At 44.1% G+C, this 27,419-nt stretch overlaps 1 protein-coding gene across 1 annotated transcript in view; it reads left to right on the top strand.

The window, feature by feature from the left end:
- The window catches only part of spg11 (SPG11 vesicle trafficking associated, spatacsin), an 89,263-nt gene that overhangs the window by 33,861 nt on the left and 27,983 nt on the right, over positions 1-27,419 (top strand). The window contains 18 exon segments of the mRNA XM_080475706.1: positions 7,628-7,699; positions 9,408-9,535; positions 13,493-13,677; positions 13,967-14,162; positions 16,299-16,502; positions 16,578-16,684; positions 18,377-18,522; positions 18,632-18,796; positions 19,678-19,744; positions 20,095-20,257; positions 20,496-20,704; positions 20,776-20,884; positions 21,228-21,387; positions 21,503-21,787; positions 22,193-22,393; positions 22,610-22,717; positions 23,163-23,328; positions 23,495-23,709. Coding sequence (XP_080331832.1) covers positions 7,628-7,699; positions 9,408-9,535; positions 13,493-13,677; positions 13,967-14,162; positions 16,299-16,502; positions 16,578-16,684; positions 18,377-18,522; positions 18,632-18,796; positions 19,678-19,744; positions 20,095-20,257; positions 20,496-20,704; positions 20,776-20,884; positions 21,228-21,387; positions 21,503-21,787; positions 22,193-22,393; positions 22,610-22,717; positions 23,163-23,328; positions 23,495-23,709 — 2,886 coding nt within the window.

The following is a 27,419-nucleotide window of genomic DNA, read 5'->3' as shown; positions in this document are numbered from 1 at the left end:
AAACTGGAAGGCAATCACCTTTTGGGTTTAGGAATCCGGTTCTTTCCGTCCGGTTCTTTTCGTCCAGTAGTTGGGTTTAACCGCTCACCTGCTCTGAGCTCACCTGCTCTGAGCTCACCTGCTCTGAGCACCGCTCGCTCACCTTCATTGATGGGTCGGCGCGGGCCAGACATTTGGCTTTGGCCCCCATGCTGCCTATTGGGGACCACTGGCATATTCTTTCCTCAGTGCCTCAGTGCAAAACTGCTCAGAGTTCCTTAGTGAAAGAAACTGCAGTATGAAGAGAGGCCCTTTTCTAGCCCATTTCTTAAAGCACATATTTGGACAAAAGTCGAGGTCATGTGATCCCCATCTCAACATTTTCATCTCTTCCATCCAGCCACCTTTCGAAATAATCTTTAACCATGTTTTGAGAGATAATGAGATCTATATATTTCCCCTTTCCATCAGATTTTTATTCCGTCTTTTGTCCCTGAATATTGCCTGTATTTAAATTTCTCCAGAGATACTCTCCTCAATGTCCTTCCACATTGCATTATAGTTAAATTTACAAAACAAAATCCTCAATTGAGTCGATGTGTAGTAGTCTTTCAGACAGGGAGTGCGAGTCCTCTTGCCAATTGGAGAGTTTCTGGTTTCATTCTTGGCTTTTTACCTTGCCATATACAGTATGTCACAAAAGTGAGTACACCCCTCACATGTCTCCAAATATTTTATTATATCATTTTATTGGACAACACTGAAGAAGTGACACTTTACTACAATGTAAACTAGTCAATGTGCAGCTTGTATGACGGTGTAAATTTACTGTCCCCTCAAAGTAATTCAATACACAGCCATTAATGTATAAACCACTGGCAACAAAAGTGAATTCATCCATAAATGAAAATGTCCAAATTGGGCCCAAAGTGTCTATTTTGTTTGGCGACCATTATTTTCCAGCACTGCCTTAACCCTCTTGGGCATGGAGTTCACCAGAGCTTCGTCGGTTGCCACTGGAATCCTCTTCCACTCCTCCATGACGACGTCACAGAGCTGGTGGATGTCAGAGCCCTTGTGCTCCTCCACCTTCCGTTTGAGGACGCCCCACAGATGTTCAATAGGGTTTAGGTCTGGAGACATGCTTGGCCAGTCCATCACCTTAACCTTCAACTTTTTTAGCAAGGCAGTGGTTGTCTTGGAGGTGTGTTTGGAGTCGTTATCATGTTTGAATACTCCCCTGCGGCCCAGTATCCATAAGGAGGGGATCACACTGTGTCAGGATGTCACAGTGCATGTTGGCATTCATGGTTCCCTCAATGAACTGTAACTCACCAGTGCCGGCAGCGCTCATGCAGCCTGAGACCATGACACTCCCTCCACCATGTTTAACTGGAGGCAACACACATTTATCTTTGTAGTCCTCACCTGGTTTCCACCACACACACGCTTGTCACCATCTGAACCAAATAAGTCTATCTTGGTCTCATCAGACCGCAAGACATGGATCCAGTAATCCATGTCCTTAGTCTGCTGGTCTTCAGCAAACTGTTTGCAGTTTTCTTGTGCATCATCTTTAGAAGAGGCTTCCTTCTGGGATGACAACCATGCAGACCAATTTGATGCAGTGTGCGGCATATGGCCGGAGCACTGACAAGCTGACCCCCCACCCCTTCAACCTCTGCAGCAATGCTGGCAGCACTCGTACGTCTATTTTACAAAGACAGCCTCTTAATATGACGCTGAGCCCGTGCACTCAACTTCTTTGGACCAAGACCAGGCCTGTTCTGAGAGGAACCTGTCCTGTTAAACTGCTGTATGGACTTTGCCCCCGTGCTCCTGCTCAGTTTCATGGTGTTGACAATCTTCTTATAGCCTAGGACATCTTTATGTCGAGCAACAATTCTTTTTTTTTTTTCAGATCCTCAGAGTTCTTTGCCATGAGGTGCCATGTTGAACTTCCAGTGACCAGCATCAGAGTGTGTAAGAGTGATAACACCGAATTTAACACACCTGCTCCCCATTCAAACCTGACACCTTGTAACACTGAGTCACATGACACCGGGGAGGGAAAATGGGTATTTTGGCCCAATTTGGACATTTTCATTTAGGGGTGTGTTCACTTCTGTTGCCAACAGCTTAGACATTAATGGCTGTGTATTGAGTTATTTTGAGTGAACAGTAAATTTACAGTTATTCAAGCTGACTGACTACTTTACAGTTTAGCAAAGTGTCACTTCTTTAGTGTTGTCCAATGAAAAGATATAATAGAATATTTGCAGAAATGTAAGGGGTTTACTCACTTTTGTGACATACTGTATATTGTGGTTTCTAATGTGTCCCATTTATGAAACACTTTATTTCTATTGGAAGTGTCTGAAACAAATATAAAATCCATGACATCATATTAATTTCTACAGATTCAACTTGAGCATCTAAACTAAGTACAGGTGTCAAATTCCACCTAACCAATATCTTCCTTTATTTTGGGATTTGATGGAATAAGATTTAGGCCATACAGTTTGGTGAGATCTTTCTGTATGTTTACCCCCAAGTATCTGATATGTTCCAGATCCCAGGATCATTGAATGTTGAACCTTATCATCTGGCTGCGTTTATAATTGAAACTCAATATTTGTGTCTTTGAAATGTTCAATTTATGTCCTGAGACCCCGGTAAAAGCATCTAGTAGTGACCATACATTTTGGAATTGAGCTCTGTGGCCTTGAAAGATATAGTAAAATATCATCTGCAAACAATGACATTTTATTTTCTTGACCTGATAATTCCATACCTGTAATATCTTTATCATGGTTGACTTAGTGTTTGAATAAAAATTGCAAACAATAATGGACTGATTGGACCAGCCCTGTCTTGTCCCCCTTTCCAAAGTAAAAGAGTTTGAGACAGCCCCATTTATTTATATTTTTATATAATCCTAGATGCAAAGTTTTATGATACTGGATTTAAAAGTTCCCAGTTCACTTGGTCAAGGCTTTTTTCGCGTCTAGACTCACTAATACTGCTTAAAGTTGATTTGTACGATGAATTACATGTAACGCACAGCAAACGTTGTCTTGTGTCTGCCTTTGGTGTATATAACCGTCTGATCGAGACTTATTGTTTGGGGAGGAATTGTTGCCAGTCTTTTTGCCGTAATGCGCGTGACCCTTTTTACAGACAGACTTGCAATTTTCCTCAAAATTAGTTTTTCATCAGTAATGGTCCCCAGGTATTTATGATTGCCCTTGCTCTGTTTTATGGCCTTTAGTCAAAGTGACTCTGCCTGTTTTGTTGCTTTCTAAAATCACAAAATGACTGTAAAATGAATTAAGTGGAGAAAAATAGCTAATATGTGTGTTTTTTTTCCCTTATTACTCTGAGAGAGTGAAATCATCTAATCCACCAAGCAACTCTTGATAAGAGTGAATACCAACAGGAGCATATTGCAAGAGTTTTGGAACATTTTTGGGAGGCACTAACTACATGTTTAGCCATTGTTGTGCCTGAAGGAGTTCAGTGAACGCTCGTTCCTGAACTCGTTTATATTTTAGGTGAACATGAACTGAACGTTCTGGATCTCTGTCTGATGACCGTCACTGTGAGCAGCGCTCATTCTGGTGTTAGTGAGCGGCTCTCATTCTGGTGTTAGTGAGCGGCGCTCATTCTGGTGTCAGTGAGCGGCTCTCATTCTGGTGTTAATGAGCGGCTCTCATTCTGGTGTTAGTGAGCGGCTCTCATTCTGGTGTTAGTCAGCGGCGCTCATTCTGGTGTTAGTCAGCGGCTCTCATTCTGGTGTTAGTGAGCGGCGCTCATTCTGGTGTTAGTGAGCGGCTCTCATTCTGGTGTTAGTGAGCGGCGCTCATTCTGGTGTTAGTGAGCGGCTCTCATTCTGGTGTTAGTGAGCGGCGCTCATTCTGGTGTTAGTGAGCGGCGCTCATTCTGGTGTTAGTGAGTGGCGCTCATTCTGGTGTTAGTGAGCGGCTCTCATTCTGGTGTTAGTGAGCGGCTCTCATTCTGGTGTTAGTGAGTGGCGCTCATTCTGGTGTTAGTGAGCGGCTCTCATTCTGGTGTCAGTGAGTGGCTCTCATTCTGGTGTTAGTGAGCGGCGCTCATTCTGGTGTTAGTGAGCGGCTCTCATTCTGGTGTTAGTGAGCGGCGCTCATTCTGGTGTTAGTGAGCGGCTCTCATTCTGGTGTTAGTGAGCGGCTCTCATTCTGGTGTTAGTGAGCGGCGCTCATTCTGGTGTTAGTGAGCGGCTCTCATTCTGGTGTTAGTGAGCGGCTCTCATTCTGGTGTTAGTGAGCGGCGCTCATTCTGGTGTTAGTGAGCGGCGCTCATTCTGGTGTTAGTGAGCGGCTCTCATTCTGGTGTTAGTGAGCGGCTCTCATTCTGGTGTTAGTGAGTGGCTCTCATTCTGGTGTTAGTGAGCGGCGCTCTCAGTTTAATGTTGTTTTAGAGAGTTGCCAGATTTCTGAGCCTTCCAGTCGATAACCCGGCTAAAGCTAAACGGGCCTTAACATGTAGGAGGAAAACAGCCGATCTGGCAACCGCAGCCCCCAGAGTGGCTCCACCTCCTACGTCATCAACATGTGAAGCATCACGACAAAAACAGGTAGAAGACAGCAGCTCTACCTCAGACTCTGTCTTCACCATTAATACTGCATCTTCGTATGATTACTTAAAATAATTTAATGAAAAAGTCAGTGATGATCCAGGTCAGAAACATCTTACCTTTTTGTGTAAAGTTTGCCCGCCGGGTTTTCAAGAAGCAACTCCGTACATCAACATGGTATTTGTGGCCCGGAGACCTCCCAGTACTCGTTGCAGGTCACTCCGTCTCGCTCCCGCTGAATCCTCTGATCAGCCACCAGACAAAGAAATGTCTGCACCTTGTTGTTGCTCCTCGGGGTTGATTTCTGTGTATCCATCTCTGCTTGTGAGCGTTCTTGTTGTAATCGGGTTTTGAAAAGGGCGTTTTATTGCCTATGAATGAGCTGCTCTCCTGACTCATCTGTGTCATCACGCGTTAGCCAATCCGCGGCCTGCCCTGTGCAGACGTCACATTGTCTACTCGCTTCAGCTCACTTGGAACCTCGGTCAAGGAGGTCCCAGTAAAGTACCTAGTACTTACCCCAGCTTAACTTCCCATGGAAAGTTTCCGGAAATTTACCAGAAATGTTCCGCCCCTTTGCAACCCTAGTTAGAAGTGAGGAAAGGTTGAGGTTCTTCTGGAGTATTGGAGCATTTGGAATGTCATTTGTTCTTTTCTTCATTTTTTAATTTTTGGCAAACCCCCTCCCACTTGAGCTCCTGGTGGAAACCAAGGAGGTCACTCCGTCTGTGGGGTCTGAGCCGTTTGTTCCTCCATTGGCAACAGAACAATGAGGCGTTTCAATCTCTTTGAAGGATGGTCGTTGGAATCTTTGTTGTTGTTCGATGTTTTGCAGAGATTATTGGGACAGGATAGCTCGGAAACACTCTTATTTTGGCATCTCCCTTTCCATCTTGGTTGACTTTGACCACTCTTCCAAGTTCCAAACTATGTCACCAACAGCAACATTGCGCTCTTTTGTGTGCAACTTACTCCTTACCAATAAATTCGGCCCTGCTAGTTGGCGCCACTTCTTCCAGAACTTATTGACTTCTGCTTGCATGCCTTGTAGTCTTTTGTGGGGGTAGCCTTTGAAGTCAAAGTTTGCAAAGTCACCTTTGGGGTTGGCTTTCAGTGGAGCAGGTCTGCTGGGTGGATCTTCCATGACCACTCAGTTCCATGTTTTGCTGCATTGTTTCCCAGTTTTGTCTTGTCCAAACTGTCAAGGTACTTGTACAGCTCTGCCAGTGCTGGTTTGGCTCCCACGAAGTTTGAACCCGGATCAGACCATACCTTCTTAGGATGACCTCTCAGTGCTGTGAATCGCTGGTAGACTAGAAGGAATCCTTCAGAAGATTGATCACTGACGATTGTCTGTGTGTACGGCACGTAATGAAAAAGGCGAGCAGAGTCCAGTCAGGCCGAGTAGGTAGTAGTGGAATAGCCCCATTACATTACCTCATCTATTATCATTGCTGACACACAAAACAGGTCCTAACAGATGCGTACGCCACTTCCCATGCAAATTTTGTGATTTAAGAAAATAAACTTTGCAGGAGAATGTGCGTACGAGTACGCCAACTTTCACCCCTCATTTTTGAGACAAGTGACAGTGCAGATGGTGAGGAGGAGAATTGAAGCCAGATTCACATTATACATTTAATGTCATCTCACATCAGACTAATGGATCCATGCAATAATAAACAGCCAAGCTGTAGTGTCATAGATGTTTCTTTGGTAAGCCGTTAGGCCGAATACTGAATTAGAAACGTGACGTTCATGTCATACTTTTATATAGCGCGGTGGATCGATTGCTACAAGGTGTGTAACATTCAGTCTAATTTCTGAGTAAGAAAATAAATAGCGCCGTGCATAATGCTTCACTATGGATGTGCTGGTACCGCCATGCGCTCGGGACGCACCGGTGCTGGAGACAGACGCCTCCAACTCTAGAGCGACTGAGGACACATCACACAAGTCCACTGTGCCGATTCATCAGCCCCTGTTGAAATGTTTAATTTATACTTTTAATAAACAGATAAAACTGTCCTTTATCACTCATTGCTGTGGACTCCTCCAAATCTGTCTCTCCTTCCTTCTTTGACACTCTGACACACACACACTGGCTGTCACAAGAACGGAGGCTGTTCTGCTGTCCAACGCTGTGCTCTTGTACCCATGACAGTGCCATGCCACTCTCCTCTTGGCCTCCTCCTTCACATCAGACCATTCTTCTGCCTCTGCAGTCACTGATCTCTCTGTGACTCTCCAACTATTTAACAGCGATGACGACTCATTTTTTCTTTTATTAGTGACGCCACTACTGTGACCACCTTATATCATTTTCCTGGCCTCCACCTCCCCCATGACTATTTCGCTCCCCGGAAAATTCCTTTTTCTCGTATTTTCTGCGGTGATTTTGTGTGATCTGCAGGCTTACTGAGATGCAAAAACATTCATGAAATAATTTGCATTGACCATTTATGGTAGAATATGGGCCTGTTAAGGGTGGAATGTAAACTGCACAACTTCCAGGTGGGCTGTGATTAATGAATGAAAAGTGCGTGCAGGTGGGCCTACACAAGGTTTGACAAATCCGAAATTTTTGGGCGCACGCCATTTTCAACTTTTGGGTGTATTAACACTTATAAAATAAATCCTACACAATGTTTTATAAATGAGGCCCCTGCCTCATGTCATTGGATCAGATTAGTTTTGCAGAATGGCTGTCTGGAGATTTAAAACACTTTCATTCTGAAAAGGAGACAATATTTTCAATTTTGTATATCCCCCATTTCTGCAACAACACCCCAAGTGTGTGTGAGTACATCACACATTGTGTGGATATGAGCATACATGTTGAGAACTGTGCACAGAGTCAAACGTGCATCTACATTAAAATATGCATTTTTTGTTGATTTGTTGTCCTGGTAGAGGGTGGGAGTGGGTCGGCTTGATAACAGACTATATCAATAGGATTGGATGAACTTCAAAGCAAACTATTGGTTTTAATTGCGACATTCATGAATTCTTTGAATGTTTAATTGTTTGCAGGGTTTCAGTGTCAAGAAGCAGCTTCACAGTATTTGCCTCTACACAGATGACAGGGACCTCAGGGAGTTAATGGTGAGTGGTAATAATGCATCATCATTCCCATTAGAGTTCAGTACATATTATCACAACCTTCGTTAACACCAAGATTAAAGTCTGCTGTGCTAAACGAAGGCTTGGTTTCAGAAAGAATGATCAGCTGTATTACCACATATTACATTAAATGTAAATGCAACAATTTTGTTGTTTTTGCTCCCATTTTCCTCGTGCTGAACATTTTTCTATGTACACAGAAGACCTGATTCTCTCAAATATTGTTCACAAATCTGTCTAAATCTGTGTTAGTGAGCACTTCTCCTTTGCCAAGATAAATATCCAGATCACTGGTCGCATATCAAGATACTGATGAGACAGCTGTTATGGACAACCATACGCCTCCCCATACCATAACCCCACCGCCACCATGGGCCACTCCATTCACAGTGCTGACATCAGCAAACCGCTCACCGACACGACGCCACACACTGTCTGCCATCTGCCCTGAACAGTGAAAACCAGGATGCATCCGTGAAGAGAACACCACTCCAACGTGCAGGACGCCATCGAATGTGAGCATTTGCTCATTAAAGTGAGTTATGATGACGAGCTACAGTTAAGGCCCCTTCATACTCCCTTTTAGAACCCATAAGAACAAGAAGAAAATTTGACAGTGACATCAGCGAGCTGCCGAAAGAAAAGCTTTTTCTGTAGGACTGTTCATACTCTGACTGTACTACGCTGCCGAACTCGCAGGCCACGCCCCCTCACAGCATTAATGCATCTGTTAAGTGGCGTTTTAACTTTTGAACTGCACATTTCTCACCGTCAATGCTTTCAGAAATACATTTCGTTTTAGTAATTAAAGAGAGTTTTAGTCAGAGCGCCATGTTGGTCCGGTTTTAACTGCAGGAGCTGACAGCTGTTCGTGATGCGTTCAGGTGCATCATGTAAGCCTGCACTCCGACATGTCAACGAGCTGCGGCAATCGTACAGTAGCGATGTTACAAGCTAAATATGATTAGAATATGACTGATACTCATGAGCGAACTGGAGCACATGAGCAGCACACGGCAGAGCGGCTCCTACACAGTTTGGCCAGGACGGGTGGCACAGCCGAAACAAATTTCTTTGGCCAGAGGGAGCGGGACGAAAGAAATGATGTCATTTTGTTTGGCAGGACCTGAACTGCCCAACTTTCTTCTTGTTCTTATGGAGGAAGAATTGGCCTTCAGATGGAGACCCCGATGATGATGATGGCCATCCAGAGCAGCTTCCCTGAGACTGTTTCTGACAGTTAGTGCAGAAGGTTTTTGGTTATGCAAAGCAATTACTGCAGCAGCTGTCCGGGTGGCTGGTCTCCGATGATCTTGGAGGTGAGGTTTTTGGATGTGAAGGTCCTGGAGTGTCCGTCCTTCTACTGTGGCTAGCCTAAGACACACCTGTGCAATAATCCTGCTGTCTCATCAACATCTTGATATGCCACACTTGTGAGATTGAGAGATTGTCTTGTCAAATAAGTGTTCACAACCACAGATTTGGACACATTTTTGATCAATATTTGAAAGAAATAGGCCTTAGCTGTACAGAGTAAAAGTCTTCGAGCTTTAAGTTCAGCTCATGAAAAATGGGAGCAAAAACAGAATTCTTTTTTTTTAGCGTACGTGTCAAATAATTTTGTGCTGCGATTAATAAAATATTTCTAATTTATTCTCTTTCACTACCTGTGCATCTTTGATTTGGTAAGGTGGAGGAACTGTCGCATCAGAACCACTTTCTCAAGGAGGAGATGCAGAGTGTGGAGTTCATCAGAGAAATAGAGAAGCTTGGATCTCTGTCGGCTTTTCACTGCCTTGCGAATGCCTCGTCACAAAGGTAAAAGCACTGACAAGTAGTGGGACTTCTTTTCTTTGTTTGTCTGCTATTTATTTATTGATTTAATTTTTAGCAGTACTGCTTTTACACAGTCACTTCCGGCCCTGGAAACCAGAGATTTCCCCCTGATATGAATACTTTACACAAATCAAACCTCATTATGGCTCACTAAATCTTTACTTCTTGTTTTGGTTGTTATATTTTAGTCATGTTGGCTTTTTACACTCTCAACAGTCTGAGACTGGGGGCCGGCAACTTTCATTACCAAAAGATATATTTTTACCACTAGCCACCAAATATGGTTAATCTCTTGATTTTTCACACACACAATGCAGTGCACAGTGCACAATTTAACGGCCTCAGATCTACCATCACAATGTTTCCACAGGGGAAAGGAATAGGAGGATGTGGAGCTGGGTTTTAATGTGTACATTATTAAGAAAAAACACTGCGTAGTTGTCGTTAAGAGTTTTCATGTTGAGGAAACTTGTGAAATAACTGCGATGTTGCAATACAAACAATTGGATATTGTTTTGATATATAAATATGTTAAATGGCAAAATATTGATTTTACTATTAAAGAGATAAACATTTACCACATAAATGCACAAGAGTACAAAAAGTACCGCTGAGTACCAGTACCGTATTGGTTTAAATGTGAAAGGTACCCATCCCGCGCTTCCGGTGCAGGTGCACAGCAACTTACAGCTCTGTGGGGGGCATGTGGAGAATGGCAAGCTTCTCCATGCCCTCACAATCCAGGGAGGAAGCTCCGAGTATCGGGCTCCTGCCGCTCAACGGATGGTGCTTCCATGTGGAGGACACCTCTTCGGGCAACTCGTGGAAGGAGTTGCTGTTTCACTGTCCTCGTAGCCTGGGGTTATTTCTTCCCTTCATAATGGGATCTGGTGGACTCTGTTAGTACTGCAGGCCATGGCATGTTCAGCCAGGATGCGGCACGTTTTCACAAGGACTGCATATCCATGCTGATGGAAGGGGAAGTGGGTACGCTTCCCCCCTGGTCCACAAGGACAGCCACAGTGCCAGGTATAGCTACCCAGTCCAGTAGGTCTTCCATCGGTGGGGCCGGAGAGGCGAGGTGCAGCACCAGCTGATGCCCGTGCGTTGTCTGGTGTCCATGTCATTCCCGTTCGTGGCCTCGTTGGTGACAAGTTTGTCACTTGAGGGCAAGAAAGAATCCTGACCCGAGGAGCTAGCTTGGTGTCCTAGGCGTCACTTGAGACTTTTCATGGTGAACCGGGCACAGTGCATGCATGACCCGTGGGTCTCGGTAGCCTGTTGGGCGTGTTGCAGCCCGAGGCAGATTGAGCAGACCTGGTGTGAGTTGCGGCTCGATATCCTGTTTCTACAGTTACAGAGCCGGGACTTTGAGTCTCCATCTTCTTCGGTGTGAGGAGCCGAGAGGCTGCCAGTGGGGAATCCAAGATGGCCGACAATATGGCTACTTCCTTGTGATCGCAGCCATTTTGTTCCGAATCACCACCACAGCGCCACTCTCGGTGGGAGGCGGTAGTACATGAAATATGGCCGCTTCCTGCAGGTCGCGCCATTTTGTTCCAAAGCACAATCACAACGCCACTGTCGGTGGGAGGCAAGAGGACATGATCCGCAGTGCGTCCTGGCTTCTCCAGAATTGAAACCCCGCCAGTGCGGTATCAAAATGGTGGCTTACGGGCGCTGACATACTTGTTTGTGGGCGCTGACATACTGGTTAGCGGTCGCCGCCATAATTGCTCACGGTCAGCGCCATACTATTCTCAAAATTGAAACCCCGCCAGTGCGGTATCAAATAATGGCGGCGTAAGGGCGCCGTCATACTTGTTTATGGTCGCCGCCATATTTAAAAGGCAGAATGACGTCAGTGGCTAAAGTTGGCTAAAATGTCCTGTTCTGGGAAGCAGAAGTACACTGGAAGGTACATCCAGGTAGATTGTATCTGAATAAAGCTCAGAGAGTATTTCTAAGGTCCAGAGCCAAGTGGATTGAGGAAGGAGAACAAACCATCATATTCCACATTTAATTTATAAAAACAGCCTAGAAAGAAAAGATTCACTCTCATGATGAAGAGGGAAGAATACTTAGAACCAAAAAGTATAGTGAAGGAGATCCTGAATTTCTTTAGATACTGTATGATTCTTCTTATTCTAAACAAAATGCTGAATTACTTTAAATCATTTATTACTTTAAATGATGAAACCTTTATGTGAGGAGGATTTAAATTGAAGAATCATGATGAAAACAGCCTCTGACTGATCTCCAGGCTCAGATAGAATCACTACAAACCTTCTGAAAAGAAATGAAAACGTTGATATTTGAGGTAATAATATATGACTAGAAAGGAATTATTGAGAATGAACCAAGGTAGAATTATTTCAGACATCCTGAAATGATGGTTTATGCTTTTATTCTATTTGTCATGTTTCCTTCCCTTCAGGACAAAATAAGAAAAGTGTCTCATCTAACTCCACTCTGCTCGATTCTAAATGGGTTCTGCCGTGCTTCATTTCTGCCAAGTGAATTCCGCTACGCCACTTCCTGTAGGCGCGCTCCCTCGCGTCAATTCCGTGTACATCACTTCCGGCGCGTTGACTTCTGATTTGGGTCATTTCAAGATGGCGGTGACCATGAATGAGCATGGCGGCACCGTAACACCGCCATCTTGGATTTCCCCACTGGCATCTCTCGGAGGAGCCTGGGCATCGACAGTATATTGATTAGCTCGGGAGCTAAACAGTAGGTGCTGTGAATTAGCTGGTGTGGTAATTGACCAGGACCAGCAAGCCTTTCCTTGGTGTAGTCCGGTGGGCAACTCTCCAGACTATGGTGAAGGTCGGAGGGTTGTGGTGTGGCACCTGATGTTTGGCGAATGAGTCGGGTTAGCTCCGCTCTGCCAACAATTAAGCTAGCTAGCACTTAGAAAGTGAGACATGCTATGGCACGAAGCGAGAGGAGGTCTTTGAGTGATGCTGCATCGTAGGTGCAACCTACTTAATGGTAGGTGGCCCACCCCTCATGTGGGGTTCGCGATCAACAGCCAATCAGGATTGGCGTGATGAGACAAATGCTTCTGAGGCATACGCAGCGAGCCTATCCCATAGTGATACATCGAAACAAATGCAATGAATGGGAATGATGACCCATTAAAATGAAGATAAAACAGATCATGAGATGGCAGCTTGGTCTTGTTGTTGATTGTTTGGTTTGTGTATTTTATGTGTTGCGGTCGAGGCTCACATCCAGAATGAGCGAGCTGAGAGCCCGAGCCTGGCAGGACGGGATTTAACTGATATTAAACTCTGGAGTTTAATGTCACTTAAATCATGTGTTTCCTTTTCTCATCTTGCTGATCGCCATCCCAATTCCATCAATCCTTGATGAGAACTGTGTTTTCATGGTGTTGATAGCTGCCAGGATTTCCTCCACCTTTTCCCCTCAAGCTCTTGGTCTCCGCTGGTTACTTCCTCCGCCGTAGCTTCGTTAGCGTTGTGTGTTTGCCCGTGCGCCTGATAGCCCCTTAGCTTCGACTGGTTGCCATGTTGCACTTTGCTTTACGTCCTCCTCCACTCTGTGAGTGTGTGTGTGTGTTTTAGCACTAGTTATAGAGCATACGCAGCAGAGCAGCGTAAGACATGTCTACCTGCCATAACCAGAAGTCGGGAACCCTTGCCAACCATTTTACTTTGACATTTATTACCACCATGTAACCTTGTTCGTTCTTTTCTTGTCAGTCACCTCTTTGATCTGCTCCTGAACATCCTCTTTACTTCCTGCTCTCATTTGCTCTTGTAACTTCTCCTCTTCTTATCTCAACAAACTGTGAAAACTTAATGAAGCATCATTTTTGTTCTCCCCGATCCTCCTTTTTATTCATATGGATTTTGCCTTTCAGCAACTGCAGCTTTGCATCCTGACTTTGACAATCTGAAAACTTTCTAGGGTTCCTCGGATGCACTGTATGGAGGGACGCGGTGGGGAGGTTCTGAAGCAGATTATAGAACGAGGCAGACTCGAGGACAAAGAGGAGGAGGCGAGGCTCTGGAGAAACCTCCGACTGGATTGGGTGAAGAACTGGGACCAGAGCTGCCGGACCGCAGTGTCCTTGTCCAGACTTCAACACACAGGTAGAATACTGAAAAGAAGATTGAAACAGCCACTCTGAAAAGTCTTGTATGCCCATTGTAGGCCCATTTTAGGGCCTACAATATTTGAGATATCAAATTTGTACTATTAACTTGCACACTGGACTGTGAATTCATGTTCTGTATGTCAACATGTTTCACCAATCGCAGAACAAATATTAAAGCACAAACAAATCAGCATCATACTGTGTGATTGTTTGTGTTCAGCTCAAATCAAATCTTCATCAGATGTTGCATGTTTATTAAAATGACGCCATCCCTTGTGTTTCAGAGCTGACTTCCTGTGACTCTTCAGTTTTGTGGCGTTATCTGACTTCCCTCCACGACCAGCATCGGATCGTGGAGTGGATCCAGGACATGGGGACCTCCAGCTCCTCACAGTGGCCAGAGTTAAGCCCCGAGCTGGTGGACAACAACTCAGTCTGCAGTGCTTCTATGATGGAGAACATCCTGGACTCACTGGCCAGGTACAGCAGCTCTCACTGGACCGTTCAGGTTCTTCTCCTAAAGCTAGTCTTCATTTGTTGAGAATATCGAGCACATGGAAGACAGATAAAGTTTGATTTGTGTGCATTTGATCTGAATTTAACATAATAAAAACATAATTTAAATGGGCAGAATTAGTTTTTTGCCTTTTTAAGTTGTATTGTCCAGGCTTGAATTGATTTACTCATCATAAATTAATTGGAAATGTTTTAATTAAATTAAAGCTACACAATATCAGGTAAACATGTTATATGTAATAATGTACAGTATTGCAATAGCAATAGGATTTGTGAAATAGAAATAATTACTTTATGTCAATTTCTTTGCATGTGAGATTAGTTTTTTGAAATAACAGTTCTCACGAACAATAACCCCAAACGGTGGTTTTCTTTTGATTCAACAAGTCAAATATAAATTATATAACCATTTAGTAAGATTCAGTGGCAATCTTGAAGAGATGTTATTGGCCATGATTGTTGTTGAACGCATTTAACGTCAGCATTTTCATTTCTATAGAGACACAATGACAACAAATCGGATGTATTGTCCCTTTAATCAAGCAAAGTAATTATTTTGAATTCTCTCTGAATTTTTATATTTCACAAAAATTCATAGAAGTACAGAAATAGTCATAACTCATCCTGGGGAATTGCTTTATGATTGCTGTCTCCATGTCAGTAGCAGTTTTTCAGTGAGTTCACAAACATCAGAAACCTCCATATGATCTACATCATCACTTTAATCAAGCACCAGCTTGTATCAAGATACAAAAAATCTCTTTAAAGTCAGCCAAGGGCCAAAGAAAAGTTAGAAAAAAAGACCTGGTCACAAGATCAGGTCAACTGTGAAACAAATGGTATTATAGTTAGTGTGTTTATCCCTGCTGAGGACGCAGCCCCTCGCTTCTGATGATTTAATAGTGGAAATCCGCAGCAAGCAAAGTCTCATTATAATCAAATCTACCAAATAATTCAGTATATTCCACATCTAATATACTCTGTGTATAGCCTTAAGTTTGTCATCTTTGTCACTTATGCAGAGTTTGGATTATTTGTGATTGTTTCTATTGAACAGTTTCTTTAGGAATGTCTGGTTTTCTCAGGACTGGAAGATGTGCTTGTGTGCAACACATGTTGCAATGGACATGATGTCTGATATAGTGAAGCGTGGTTTTAGGCAGCGAGCCGGAAAAGATGGCCAAGAGAATAGCGGGCGTGTTGCTCAAAGGCTCTACAATATGTGTAGAATGTCCATCGCTACTTGTCACCGTCTCATTTTTCCCAAATTCAACTTTTTTTCGCCAAAATATCGCAAATTATCGACTCAAACACACAACTCGCAACTGACTTCCACTTTGTATCATGCTCAGTAACAAGCAACGTGATTGGTCAATTGATACCTTGTGCTATATACGTTTTGAAAGGCGGCCTCTGATTGGTTCATAATTCTCTAACTCTTCCTGATGCGTTCAAATGTTGGGGCGGAACTGAGGAATTTAGACTAATTTTCTTTCCAAAAAGTTGACACATGTTTAGATAACTGCACATCCTTCATGCTTCTGATTGAAAAACGAAATATTATTTGCTGTGAAAATGCTGATTTTGATATAAGTATTGACAATCCTGCTTGCTCCTTCACTAATTTATGTGTGACTGTGACATTATAAAGTCTTGGCACTGAGCGATAGGAGGCCTGCAGAGGACAAATAAGCATCTAATATTCTATTAAAAACTAATAAGAGGAGAAAAGAAACTATTTCAGAGTTCAGAGTCTACAGGTGCTCAGTTTAGTGGTGCAGATAGAAGCAATGTGAAACTACAGGGGGAATAAACAAGTACATGTAGTGAAGTTTGGAGTGGGATGAGTTAGGTACAGGTACAGGTACAGGTACAAGTGAAAACCTTCACCAATGAAAAACCTTAAGAGAAAAAAGACAACGTTTTAACAAATCAAGAAAATATATTAGATGCATCAGCAAAAATGTAGAGGAGAAAAGGAAATATATTACTGTTAAGAAGCAACATCTACATGTCACAATGTAGTATTTAGTAGTCCAGAATGCATTAGAATGCATTCTGGACTGCAACACCCAACATTACATTCCTTTTCTCCTCCAGGAAAGGCGTGTTCATCCCCATGGAGCTGGGCGACCTGGAGCAGCTGCTGTGGAGGCTGGCTCAGGGCGGAGGCCTCATGGCTTCGTCCCCTTCCATCCCTCAGTACCGCTCAGCCCTCGGTCTGGACCTCCACAGCGTCTTCATCACCTTCTGTCTGCAACACAACCTGCATTACCTCCTCTACACATACCTGGAGCATTACAGGTCGGTATGTTCAGGTTGTCTGTCTCCTCTGTGGGTTTTCTAGCTACTGATGACCTCTACGTCTCCTCTCCACAGACTCACACCGAGAAACTGTCCACTGCTCAGCCACCAGAACTTCTCTGAGACTCAGCCCTGGTTTGAGATGCTGGTGAAGATCCAGGAGATCACCAGAGATCTCTCAGGTATCAGAGATGAAAGGTTCCGTCATAGTTGACATTCATTAACATTGATTTAAAAAACAAAATCACTTACTAATCTATGGTTAGACTCTCAAATACAGTAACGTACAGTTCCTAGTGCATTATTATACCAGCTTAGCTACTTTTAGATGAAAATAGCACATTTCATTTAAAGCAAGTGATTTGCAACATGTTTGAACAACTTTATTCATATAGCATATGTCATATTTAAAATTCTGCTAAAAGTAATTTTATGAGTACAAACGGTATAAAGAGAAATTAAAATCAAATAAAGGCATCACATACATTTGGAACTTTCATATATAGCAACAATAATAAAGCAACCAGATAGCCAGGAGAACCACATTGAGATCAATAATCTCTTTTTCAAGTGTGTCCTGGAGAGCTGGGGGACAAACTGCCCGCAGAAAGGCCCTGTCTTTGAACCCACAACCTTCTTGCTGTGCGCCACCGTGCTGCTGTTTAGAGCTCAGCACGCTGTTTGGCACATGTTGACTGGAAATTAATTCAGTACAAAAACAGCTTTTTCACTTCTGTATTATTACAGGAACATCCAACTCTTGAACAGGCTGTATATTATATTCAGCCGTGGGCCTTTTGCATTGGATGGTGGCCATTTTTATTTAGGATGTAGCCGAGTAGGAGTATGTACGAGGTGAACAGCAATGGGCCCAACACCACTCCCTGAGGGACACTACACAATATTTTACAATTATTAGAACAATATTTAACTTTACTGGCCAACAAAATGATCAGCATTAAAGATATAAATGAAACAACATTTTCCAGAAAGGTCATTACTTTTTGAAGGCAATGTAATAAATAATAAATGTCATGAATATTCCGATTGACCTCATAAAGCATTTGAAACATATTTAAGTGAAAAACCACAAGGCAGGAAACTCTGTAATGATCAGCCATAACTGAGACATTCTGTGCAATTTTAAGTTGTGCTCTTTTTGGTACTATGACCTGATTTAAAACAATTTCTTTTGTCCATATAAAAGTTACCCTTCCTACACATTTCCCATAAAAACAGCAGGTTTGAAATTGGTCTAAAAAGGGGTTTAAAAAATTATATATAAAAAAAAACAGTCGATCTACATTGTGTTTCTCTAAAAATGGCTTAATTATGGCAGTTGGGGAATTGACCATGTCTAAAATACGAGATGTAACATGATGGATGGATGCATGGATGGAAACATTGTGATCTAATTGCAAAGAATTTTGATCAGTTTCAGAGTTCCTCTTCTCCCTGATCACTGAGCTGTCTATTGGTTTGAGCACTAACATCACCTGAAGCTTTAGTTACTAATGGAGGGCAGGTGAAGGTTAGTGAAGCAGTCCAGGCTTTAATCTGCAGCACGTATGTTCCCACTGGCTGAGCCTCTTTCTAAAATGGGGTATTCACTCTTTATTGTTGTCAATGACTTCAGTGAAAGATATAAAAACAGAATTCGAGTCTGTCTGATTTTCCTCCTCATCCTCATTCCACCATCACATTTTACAACCAAGATTAAAACAAATGACATACAAATATAGAAGTTTCCTTCCCTCGTCCTGTTAGTTTAAAGATAAGAGCTTGATTGTGATGTCACAACATTCCATTAAACCTGTGTGTATTTTCAATGCAGATTTCAATGTTCTTTACATCTGGACATTTCATTGTTTCAGATCCAGGACTGGTCTTCCAGGCCAGTTTGACCAGTGCTCAGGTCTTGCTCCCTGGGAGCCAGGCATCCCTCAGTAGTCTGCTGTTAGAGGGACACAGTCTGCTGGCCCTGGCTGCCATCATGTTTGCCCCTGGAGGACTTGACCAGGTAAGCTTCTCACCCAATCCAGTTCCAAACACTGTGGAAAAACGAAACCTTCCAAATATAATGAAGGATGACTTGATTTAAATGCCGCTCTTGTGCTTCCTGTGTGCAGGTAATGGCTCAGGGTGAACGATTGGGCAGGTCGGAGAGAGCGGTGGACCCCCAACTCTTGAAAATGGCTCTGGCGCCCCATCCCAAATTGAAGGTTGCCCTGTTCCCCCCAGGACCACGAGGAACCAGCCCACCCTCCGACGTCTCCGTCTACCACCTCCTGCAGGTTTCTGCTTACCTTGTTTGAAACACTCTCCCGTGTGTCATGCTTTCAGGGTGAAGAAATGCTGATTCAATTCCCTATCGGTCCACTTATCAAAGTGTCCATGAGCAAGACACTGTACCTTAAACTGCTCCCAATGGATGGACTGAGCGCCCTCTATGGCAGCCGCCTCCATTGGTGTGTAAATGGATGAATGTTATTAACAATGTAAAGCACTTTGGGGAAATCAGTTTACCAAATGGATTCCAGGATCAGAATAAATGGATACTTAATAATCCATCCATACATCCGTCTTCGAACCCGCTTATCCTGTTCAGGGTCACGGGGCGCTGGAGCTCATCCCAGCCTGCTGTGGGCCAGGGCAGGATACACCCTGAACAAGTCGTCACTCTGTCACAGGGCACAAACACATAGACAGACAACCACACACAGTCACACTGACACTCAGCAATAATTGACCTCGCGCATTGGAAACCATCAACCATCTTGCTCAGGGATCCACTCTTGTGGTCTGTCAGCGGTGGGGATTGAACCTACAACCTCCACTACTGCATCTATTTAACATTCAACCCTGATACATGTTTCACGGGGGTATTTTTCAGCTATTAGAATACAATTTTTTGTTGAAAAGCAATTGTGATCGCCCCATTTTCATTAGTCGTAATGACATGTTCCTGAACAGCCTCAGTAGACACATTTCTTTTATTCATTAGTTTCACTTTACGAGAACTCAACAAATTTCACCGTAACATAAATACATTTAGGGTATCATTAAAGCTGTCCAGTAGATACTGTCGTGAACCTTCAATAGTGCCTCTGCTTCCACCAGGCACTAAAGTCCCCAACTTGTAACCGCAGGCTTGTATCTTTCTCTGTTTTCACAGTCGCTCCCCCCTCTAGACCCATCCAGGCTTTTTGGCTGGCAAGCTGCAAACACGCTCAACTATACTGGTAAGACTTGAAAACCAGCACCAATCTTATGAGACAAAGAATTTATTCAATATGTTTGTCATTGTGGCTTTTTGGAAGTGGGTTTGTAGTAGTAAAGCAGTCAAACCAGCAACAGCTGGAGTGGTGATAGTAGTAGTGTTAATATGCAGGAATTGTAAGAGTAATAGTATATAGGGGAGTAGCCATGACAACGTCAGTGTAGTCCTCCATATAAGTAAAGGCAGCAATATAAAGAATGGTTAGGATTAACAGTACATGTCGAAGTAGCAGCAGCAAATGTAAAAGTAATGTTCAAAATTAAAACAAATCATTTGGTGACATATTTGGTTAAATGTGTTGTGTTTTGACAGAAACGTCAGAGCTGCCTCATTTCTCCAGCCCTCACCTGGTCGGCAGGTTCGCTCTGGTGGAGAACCTGGACTTTCTTTTCTACCTCCGTCACGGTCGGCCATCTTTTGCCTACGCCACATTCCTGGTGCAACAGCTGGGCAGCAGCAATGACATCACGCTGCTGTGAGCAGGAGACAAAAAATGGATGACAAAATATGAAAACACTCCTCTGCTATACCACATTTGTGTGTGTGTGTGTGTGTGTGTGTGTGTGTGTGTGTGTGTGTGTGTGTGTGTGTGTGTGTGTGTGTGTGTGTGTGTGTGTGTGTGTGTGTGTGTGTGTGTGTGTGTGTGTGTGTGTGTGTGTGTGTGTGTGTGTGTGTGTGTGTGTGTGTGTGTGTGTGTGTGTGTGTGTTTTCAGGCTGCAGTGGGCCTGTCAGCAGGCTTACAGGTTGACCTTGCAGTGTTTCCATCTGCCCTCTGTGACGTCGGCTGCAGTTTGCTTCTTTGAGCTGCTGGGACTCTGCAGCCTCAAGCTCAGAGTAGACATCAGAGCCATGAACGCCATCCTGCAGTACTGGAACCAACAGAGCACACACACTGCTCCTGCAGGCCATCTGCAAACACTGGGTAAACACGCATGCATGCAGATTTCCGCCACGTTGCGTCTGCGCACTCATCCTCTCCATGTCTTGTTTCAGTGTCTAAAGGTGTAAAACTGGTGGAGGTGGAGCTTGAAGCTGCAGAGGAGCTGATTGAATACCTGGAAGCTGCAGTGATGGACCGTCTCCAGCAGAAGGGCCTCAGCAGGTAGCCGCCCCATCAATTCATCATCTGTATAAACAAAAATATTATCTGCTTCAATGGCGCAAACCTTTAGTGCTTTGGACATGTTTTGTGTTTAAAAGTTCAGTGACTCGTGTGTATTGGATGTAAATAATTCTGTGTAACATCAAATCTGGACTGGTTAAAGCCATACCTCTCTTGGACTCAGTTTGGTCAGATAAAATCTTTGACAGCCTTATAACTGCTCCTCCGGTGTCTCCTGGGGATCAGGAAGCTTGATTTGATTTGATTTAGATGATGCCTCAGGTTTTTTCCGGCTCAAATCAGTGGACAGTGACGGCTCATTACATGTCTCCGCCTCTGTCAGGTCTTCGTATGAAGCGGCTCAGGAGTGGGTGCTTCCTGTCCAGTTCTGTCAGCTCCACGGTCGGTGTCTCAGCTCTGTTTACCTGGCCCACTGTGCTGAAGATAGACAGTTCATCCACTTTCTGTTATTTGTCCAACTGCACAACTTCCCACCCCAGCAGGTAAAGCTCGCACACCTCTTCAACATCAGAGCATTGACACTGGGTTTCTTAGGGTTTCTTTAAGTCTGAGATCCATGCTCCTTTTCTGTAATCATATTTGGGTTTTTTCCTGCAGGTGAGGTCACTGGTGGCTCAGTTTGACCCCACCCTACAGGCCCACCTGAGCCTTGCGTTTCAGGACCTGCAGGTGTACAGTCAGAGGAGTGATCTGAATACTGAGGAGCAGCCGAGGTCTGCAAGGAATAAGAGTGCCAGTGACACTGCAAGGCCTGAGCACCCCAGGGAACTGTTCCATGTCCTTCTGGAGAGCCAGGAGGAGCCCAGGCCCTGCAGGTACCTTCTGCAGGAGGCTTTGATGCAGTGCTGCCCAACCCTGGCAGTACTGGCTGTCTGCCTGCAGGTAAAAACGCAGTAATCACTCACTCAGAAACGTGTGTGTGTGTGTGTGTGTGTGTGTGTGTGTGTGTGTGTGTGTGTGTGTGTGTGTGTGTGTGTGTGTGTGTGTGTGTGTGTGTGTGTGTGTGTGTGTGTGTGTGTGTGTGTGTGTGTGTGTGTGTGTGTGTGTGTGTGTGTGTGTGTGTGTGTGTGTGTGTGTGTGTGTGTGTGTGTGTGTGTGTGTGTGTGGTGTTATTATCAAGACACATGTCTGCCATTTTGATGAGCAAAGTAGCATAACCATCCTTGCTGGTTTGTCCCACCTGGTCCTGACTCAATGTTCATGATAAGTAAAAAGTTTGGAGTTTGAAATGCACTAATGTAATTCGCTGGTGTGTTTTCATGACACCACTGTGAAATGCCTCCACAGGGGGCTGAGGTGCTGCAGTGTCTCTGTGTGTGGGTGCTGACCTCCGTTGATGATGACACAGCTGTCCAAGCCTTGGCCCACCTGGCCGAAGCCCCCGAGCACCACGAGTGGACCCTCCACGACCTGTCAATCATCTGGAGGACGCTGCTGGGGCTGGGCCATGTCCGGCCCCTCCTACAAGGCTTTGAACTCTTCCAGAGGGTAAAAACAGCAGATGAGAGCAGAGACTTTAAGATTTAAAGTGGTTTGTTATGTCTGAATTAGAGGGGGTTTTTTGGTTTTCTGAATGCGGTCGGGGAAATATGAAAGTCCTGCTCAAGTAGTTTTAAGGTGTGATTTAAAATGATGGAGTAGTGAGGGCTTAAGTGTTCTATGTGTGGTTCAAGAAGAAGAAGAACTTTCTTTCTTCCCTCGCAGGACTGCCCCCTTGTATTGGTGTTGAGGATGTTCGAGTTATGTTGTGACTACAAGAACTTCACTGAGGCCAAATTAAAGCTCCTGGACTTCCAGAGGACCCTCATTGCTGTGAGTCCCCCAAACACATCTCAGTGGTTGCTGCTCCCTGTTTTATAAAAAAAAAAATTTAAATCACAAGATGTACTAAACATCCAAAAATCAAATCGTCTAACACGACATGTCACATCAGATTGTTATTGCGGTTTGGAAGAGCGTATATATGCAGCAGGTGCCAAATTACAGGTGGTAGGTGTGTGTAAGTTAGCTTAGCATTGTTGAGATTTCCAAAAAGAAGGCCCTTCGATAGATGGAAGCTACCAAAGATTTTGACAAATAACAGTTTTTAATCATAAAAAGATTATTCGGTAAGGACTCACTTTTGAGTTGCAACCTGCCAGTTTAGAATCTCTGGTTTAGATTACTGAGTGAAAACAAAGCTTCTGCTCTTTAATAGCCTGTACAAAAATGTCCTGCATAGGGTGAGCTCCTCTCATCTGCCTCCCTGTTCTTACAGCTAAGAAACAGTGGTCCAGCCTCGGAGGGCAGCCTCCCCCTGCAGTGGGTGGAAAGCCAGGCCTCCGTGCTGGTTCTCACCATGCTGCAGCGCTGCTCTTCCCAGTATGACCTTCACCGACTGCTGCAGCTTCTGGCCGACGTTGACAAGCTCCTCAAGTCCAACGGTGAGGCCTGAGGTTTTTATTCTGGCCCTAGAATATGCAGATCTAGTATGATTGTCAAGGTTTTCTTTCATGCAAATGAGCTGATGGAGTGGCGTTTCTATTAAACGGCTACACATTGACATGCTGGACTATTTTGTCATATTTTTGTCGTCTGCATTGTTTGCAGGTCCAGACTTCAGGAAGCTCAGTCAACTCAGTCAGTTGGTGCAGGGGTCAAAGGTCAGCCTGTCTCCCAGGCTACTGCAGTGCAGTTCAGCCTCCGTCCAACAGGAGGAGTTCCAGGCTGCCGTGGACATGCTGCAGGCCAGAGGACTGTACAGTAAAGCCAGGCAGGTGGCGCTGCTGGCCGATCTACCCATCCACTGCCTGCTGCTCAGCCAGGTCTGATCCAACGTTACTCCACTGGGCTCTTTCAGGCTCATTATTGTTTATGCTCCAAACAAAAGAGCCACTTTAAAGAAGCTTTTACACCAGCACCGTTTGAGCCAGACTAGAGTTTGTTTCAGGGAAAGTGTGCTTCTTCTGGCCATGTGTGAAAGCTCACCCGGACTCTGATCTGGATCAATAAAGTGAACTCTGGTCCACTTAAAAAGGTGGGTCTTGGTTCAATTGCAAGTGCACTGAAGTCCAATCCGTGGACGGTATGAAGGCATCAGGGACTATCCAGTGGACTGAGCATGAGGACATGACGTAAAGCGCAGTGCATCTTGTGTTGTAAGCAAACAAATCTAACAGCGTGAGTTGGAAGAAGCTGGCACAAGGCAGAAAGAAAAAGTTGGAAAGTATCTTGTGGTCAGACGTAGAGTAGTGAGGAAGGCGCTCTTTGATATCTGGTCTGAAGATTATATCGTGGTTGTTTGTGGCTACCCATTAGCCACCACCAGCTAAAGGGGCGGCGATTTCCGCTTTCTGTCTGGACCAACCAATGAGCCGGGTTTCTACTTCATCATGAATTTCTTCCTCTTTGGTCAGTGTTGGTTTCGGGCAAACAAGCAGCTGTTGTAATTGTGTGATGTTCTCCAGGCGATTTGGCCACTGTCAAAAGTGCAGTGTGAAAGCAAACCAAAAATGAATGTGTGAATTTTCCCCCCTCCTCCCGCGAGCCTCTGGAGGAGAACCAACCCAGTGATTAGGACTATTAAAGCCTGTCAAGCTGCAGCACTCAGGCAGCTCCAGGGCTGCTTCCCGAGCACAGTGTGGTCTGTATTCAACCACATGCAACTACAGGAGTGCATAGATGTCTTGTTATCTTGTTATTATTGGCTGTGGCTAAGCAGATCCGGGTTAATTTCAACCAGAAGCCCCGGATGACATCTGAGGTGAAAACATTCTTGAGCATAGAACTCTGTCTTCATCCGGTGGCAGGGCTCTGTACAGTACAGCAAGATCTGACCTCAGGAGTGGTATCAGAACAGGAAAGGAGGAGGAGGAGTACAAGAGGAAAGAGGAGTCTTATGACCCTCGGCAGGTGTGGCAAGGGATCCAGCAGCAGAAATACAAAGCCAACTCACCGGCAAGGGTCAATGCAGACACCTCGTTAGCAGATGTACTTAACAGTAAAGATCAGCTACACCACTTAATCAATCTTCCAGCCTCCAGTCCGTCACTCTCCAGGAACATCAGGTGAGGCATCCACTGAAGTGGGTAAATACAGAGAAAGTTGACGGACCACACAGCGTTCTTAGAATAGTATATTGTACCTGTGCAGACCAGTTTGCAGGAGTTCTGATGGGGATCTTCAATACATCCCCATCACTGGCCGAAGTACCGCCTAAAGGCAGCTACCATCATCCCAGCAAACAAGTCCATGCAAGACGTCATTGCCATGGCTCTTCACACAGCGACCGAGAGCTCCCGAGAACTGACATCAGGATGCTGGTAGTCGATTTTAGCTTGGTGTTCAACACCATCTGTCCTGACATCCAAGTGAAGAAAATGGTGGACCTGGACTTGACCCCAGAATGTGCTCCTGGATCTATAAACCTCCTGACCAACCGACAACAGGTTGTAAGGGTTGATCAGTTCTACTCCTTCACCCTGACACTCAGCACTGGCTCCCTCCAGGACTGTGTGTTGAGCCCTGTCCATCTAAATCTACAACTGCATCCCAATTCATCCCTCGCTCACCATCATTAAGTTTGCTGAATGGTTATTGATTTCAGGAGGCACAGGAGGGCCTTGCTCCAATATGCTAACGGTGTATGTGGAGCTAGTGTCCTCCTTCAAGTTCCTGGGGACCCGTTTGCTGTATCTGTGCCTCACCTGGACAACCAACACAGCAGCACTGCTCCGCTCTGGCCCTGAGGGGGGTGACCAGCACTGCTAAACACCGCTTTTCCCACGGTCCATCAGACTTCAACAGTAACGCATAATGTCAATTTAATGGTTTTAATACTACTTACGCACAATCCCCTGCCCATACTTATTCTATTTTATTCGTTTTTATTTGATTTTATTACCCCCCACACTGTATTGTCTATTTCTTACCTCTTATTGCATATGTTTATACGTTTTAATATAGTCTTGTTTACATTAGATTTTATTATCTATTGTTTTTAATCTATCTTGTGATCAATGCACGTCCAGTGACAGCTTTTTATATTTTTGTCCGTTCAACATGTTGAAATCAATGCTGTTTGAGAAGAATTTGTGTAAATATTGACAAAACATGATAGTGCAGCAGACAACCAAAACAATTGTGCATTTTGTTGTATGAAATGTGGTCCACTTCTAGCCAAAGACAGTCCAATATGATCTGGATATGGAGCCATCATAAATTTTCAACATGGCACCCATCACCAACAACTGTTTTCTTATGACTGATGGATATAATATGATGTTTCAGGCTTATTTACCATACAGAGTACTTGGTAAATGTCTTTAGGATAATTTAAAAAAAAGAGACAGTTTTCAAGACGGCCGCCATTTGTCAAGATGGCAGCCGTCACTTCTGTGACTGTCTGATCTGGGTGATCCCAGCGTCAAATCAGTCGTTTCTTTCTTGGAAAATGACTGATTGTGCAGAATTCAAATTTTGAACCTGAAAATTGGTCAGAAGCTTCTTTCTACAAAACAACTGATGACATCAGTTTTTGCAACTGTTGACCACTGATGTCCTATGACCACTGTTTATTTCAAGATGCCAGCCATATGGCCAAAATCAAAAGTATAATTTCAGAAAATAGAGCTATTAACTAGCTTATTAGAAATAAATTGTTGATCCAATAAACTCATACCTGCAAACAAGTGAACCATTCGATGAATGGAAACATAATAGAGTAGATGTTGAAACACAGCCAGGGCACACTGGTAACACCACTGCTGTAGAACTCAGCATGGGGTTAAATACACTCCTCTTCACCATGCCCAATGTTCTGTTTTTAATGTGCTGGTTGTGGTGATAGTTGAGTGGTAGTGTAGTTTAGTTTCCTAAATGCTATCTAATGTTAGCCCCACATCTACTTAATAGTTTACATATTTAGATGTAGTTAGATAGCTGCACCTGAATGTGCAAGCGTGGGAGAGCCGAGCCAAGGGTAACGGGGCTTTATGAGTTTCATACAGCTACTGGAAGGTGTACAGATCGCACAGGAATTAAATAATACTGGATGAACCATCGGGCTAGGTGTAGGGCAATTTTCTCATCCCATACTTGTATGCTTTTCCTTGTAGTAAAGGTGGTAAAAAGATAATCCCTCTACCTTTACTGCAAATAAAGTTTCTTTTTCTTGTCTAAGAAAATGTGGAAGAAATTCCAACTTGTAAATTTTGATTGCACAGTCCAGACTGACTGGAAGCTCTGCGTTATATGCCAAGAACACACAGCAGAGGTATTGAGATGTCCTTTGCAGTCCAAGCGAGCAGACAAGGGGAGTGGATACACTTCACTTGCTGAGCATTTAATCCAGTTTAATGAACTTGGCCCTCATCCATTCTTCCAATGTCATGGTATTGAGGCAGCCATGGTTGCGAACAAAGCTCAATATCAGCAAACATGCAGGCTTAAGTACAGTGAAGCCATATCTGACCAGAAAATTTGAAAGTGTGTCCAGAGGTGATCTGGTGTGGGACCACTACTTGTCTGACTCTAT

This window comes from Lipophrys pholis (genome assembly GCF_963383615.2).
Source record: "Lipophrys pholis genome assembly, chromosome: 11".
In the NCBI taxonomy this organism is placed as follows: domain Eukaryota; kingdom Metazoa; phylum Chordata; class Actinopteri; order Blenniiformes; family Blenniidae; genus Lipophrys; species Lipophrys pholis.
The sequence above is the reverse complement of the archived record's forward strand: the minus strand, read 5'-3'. Positions and strand labels throughout refer to the sequence as shown.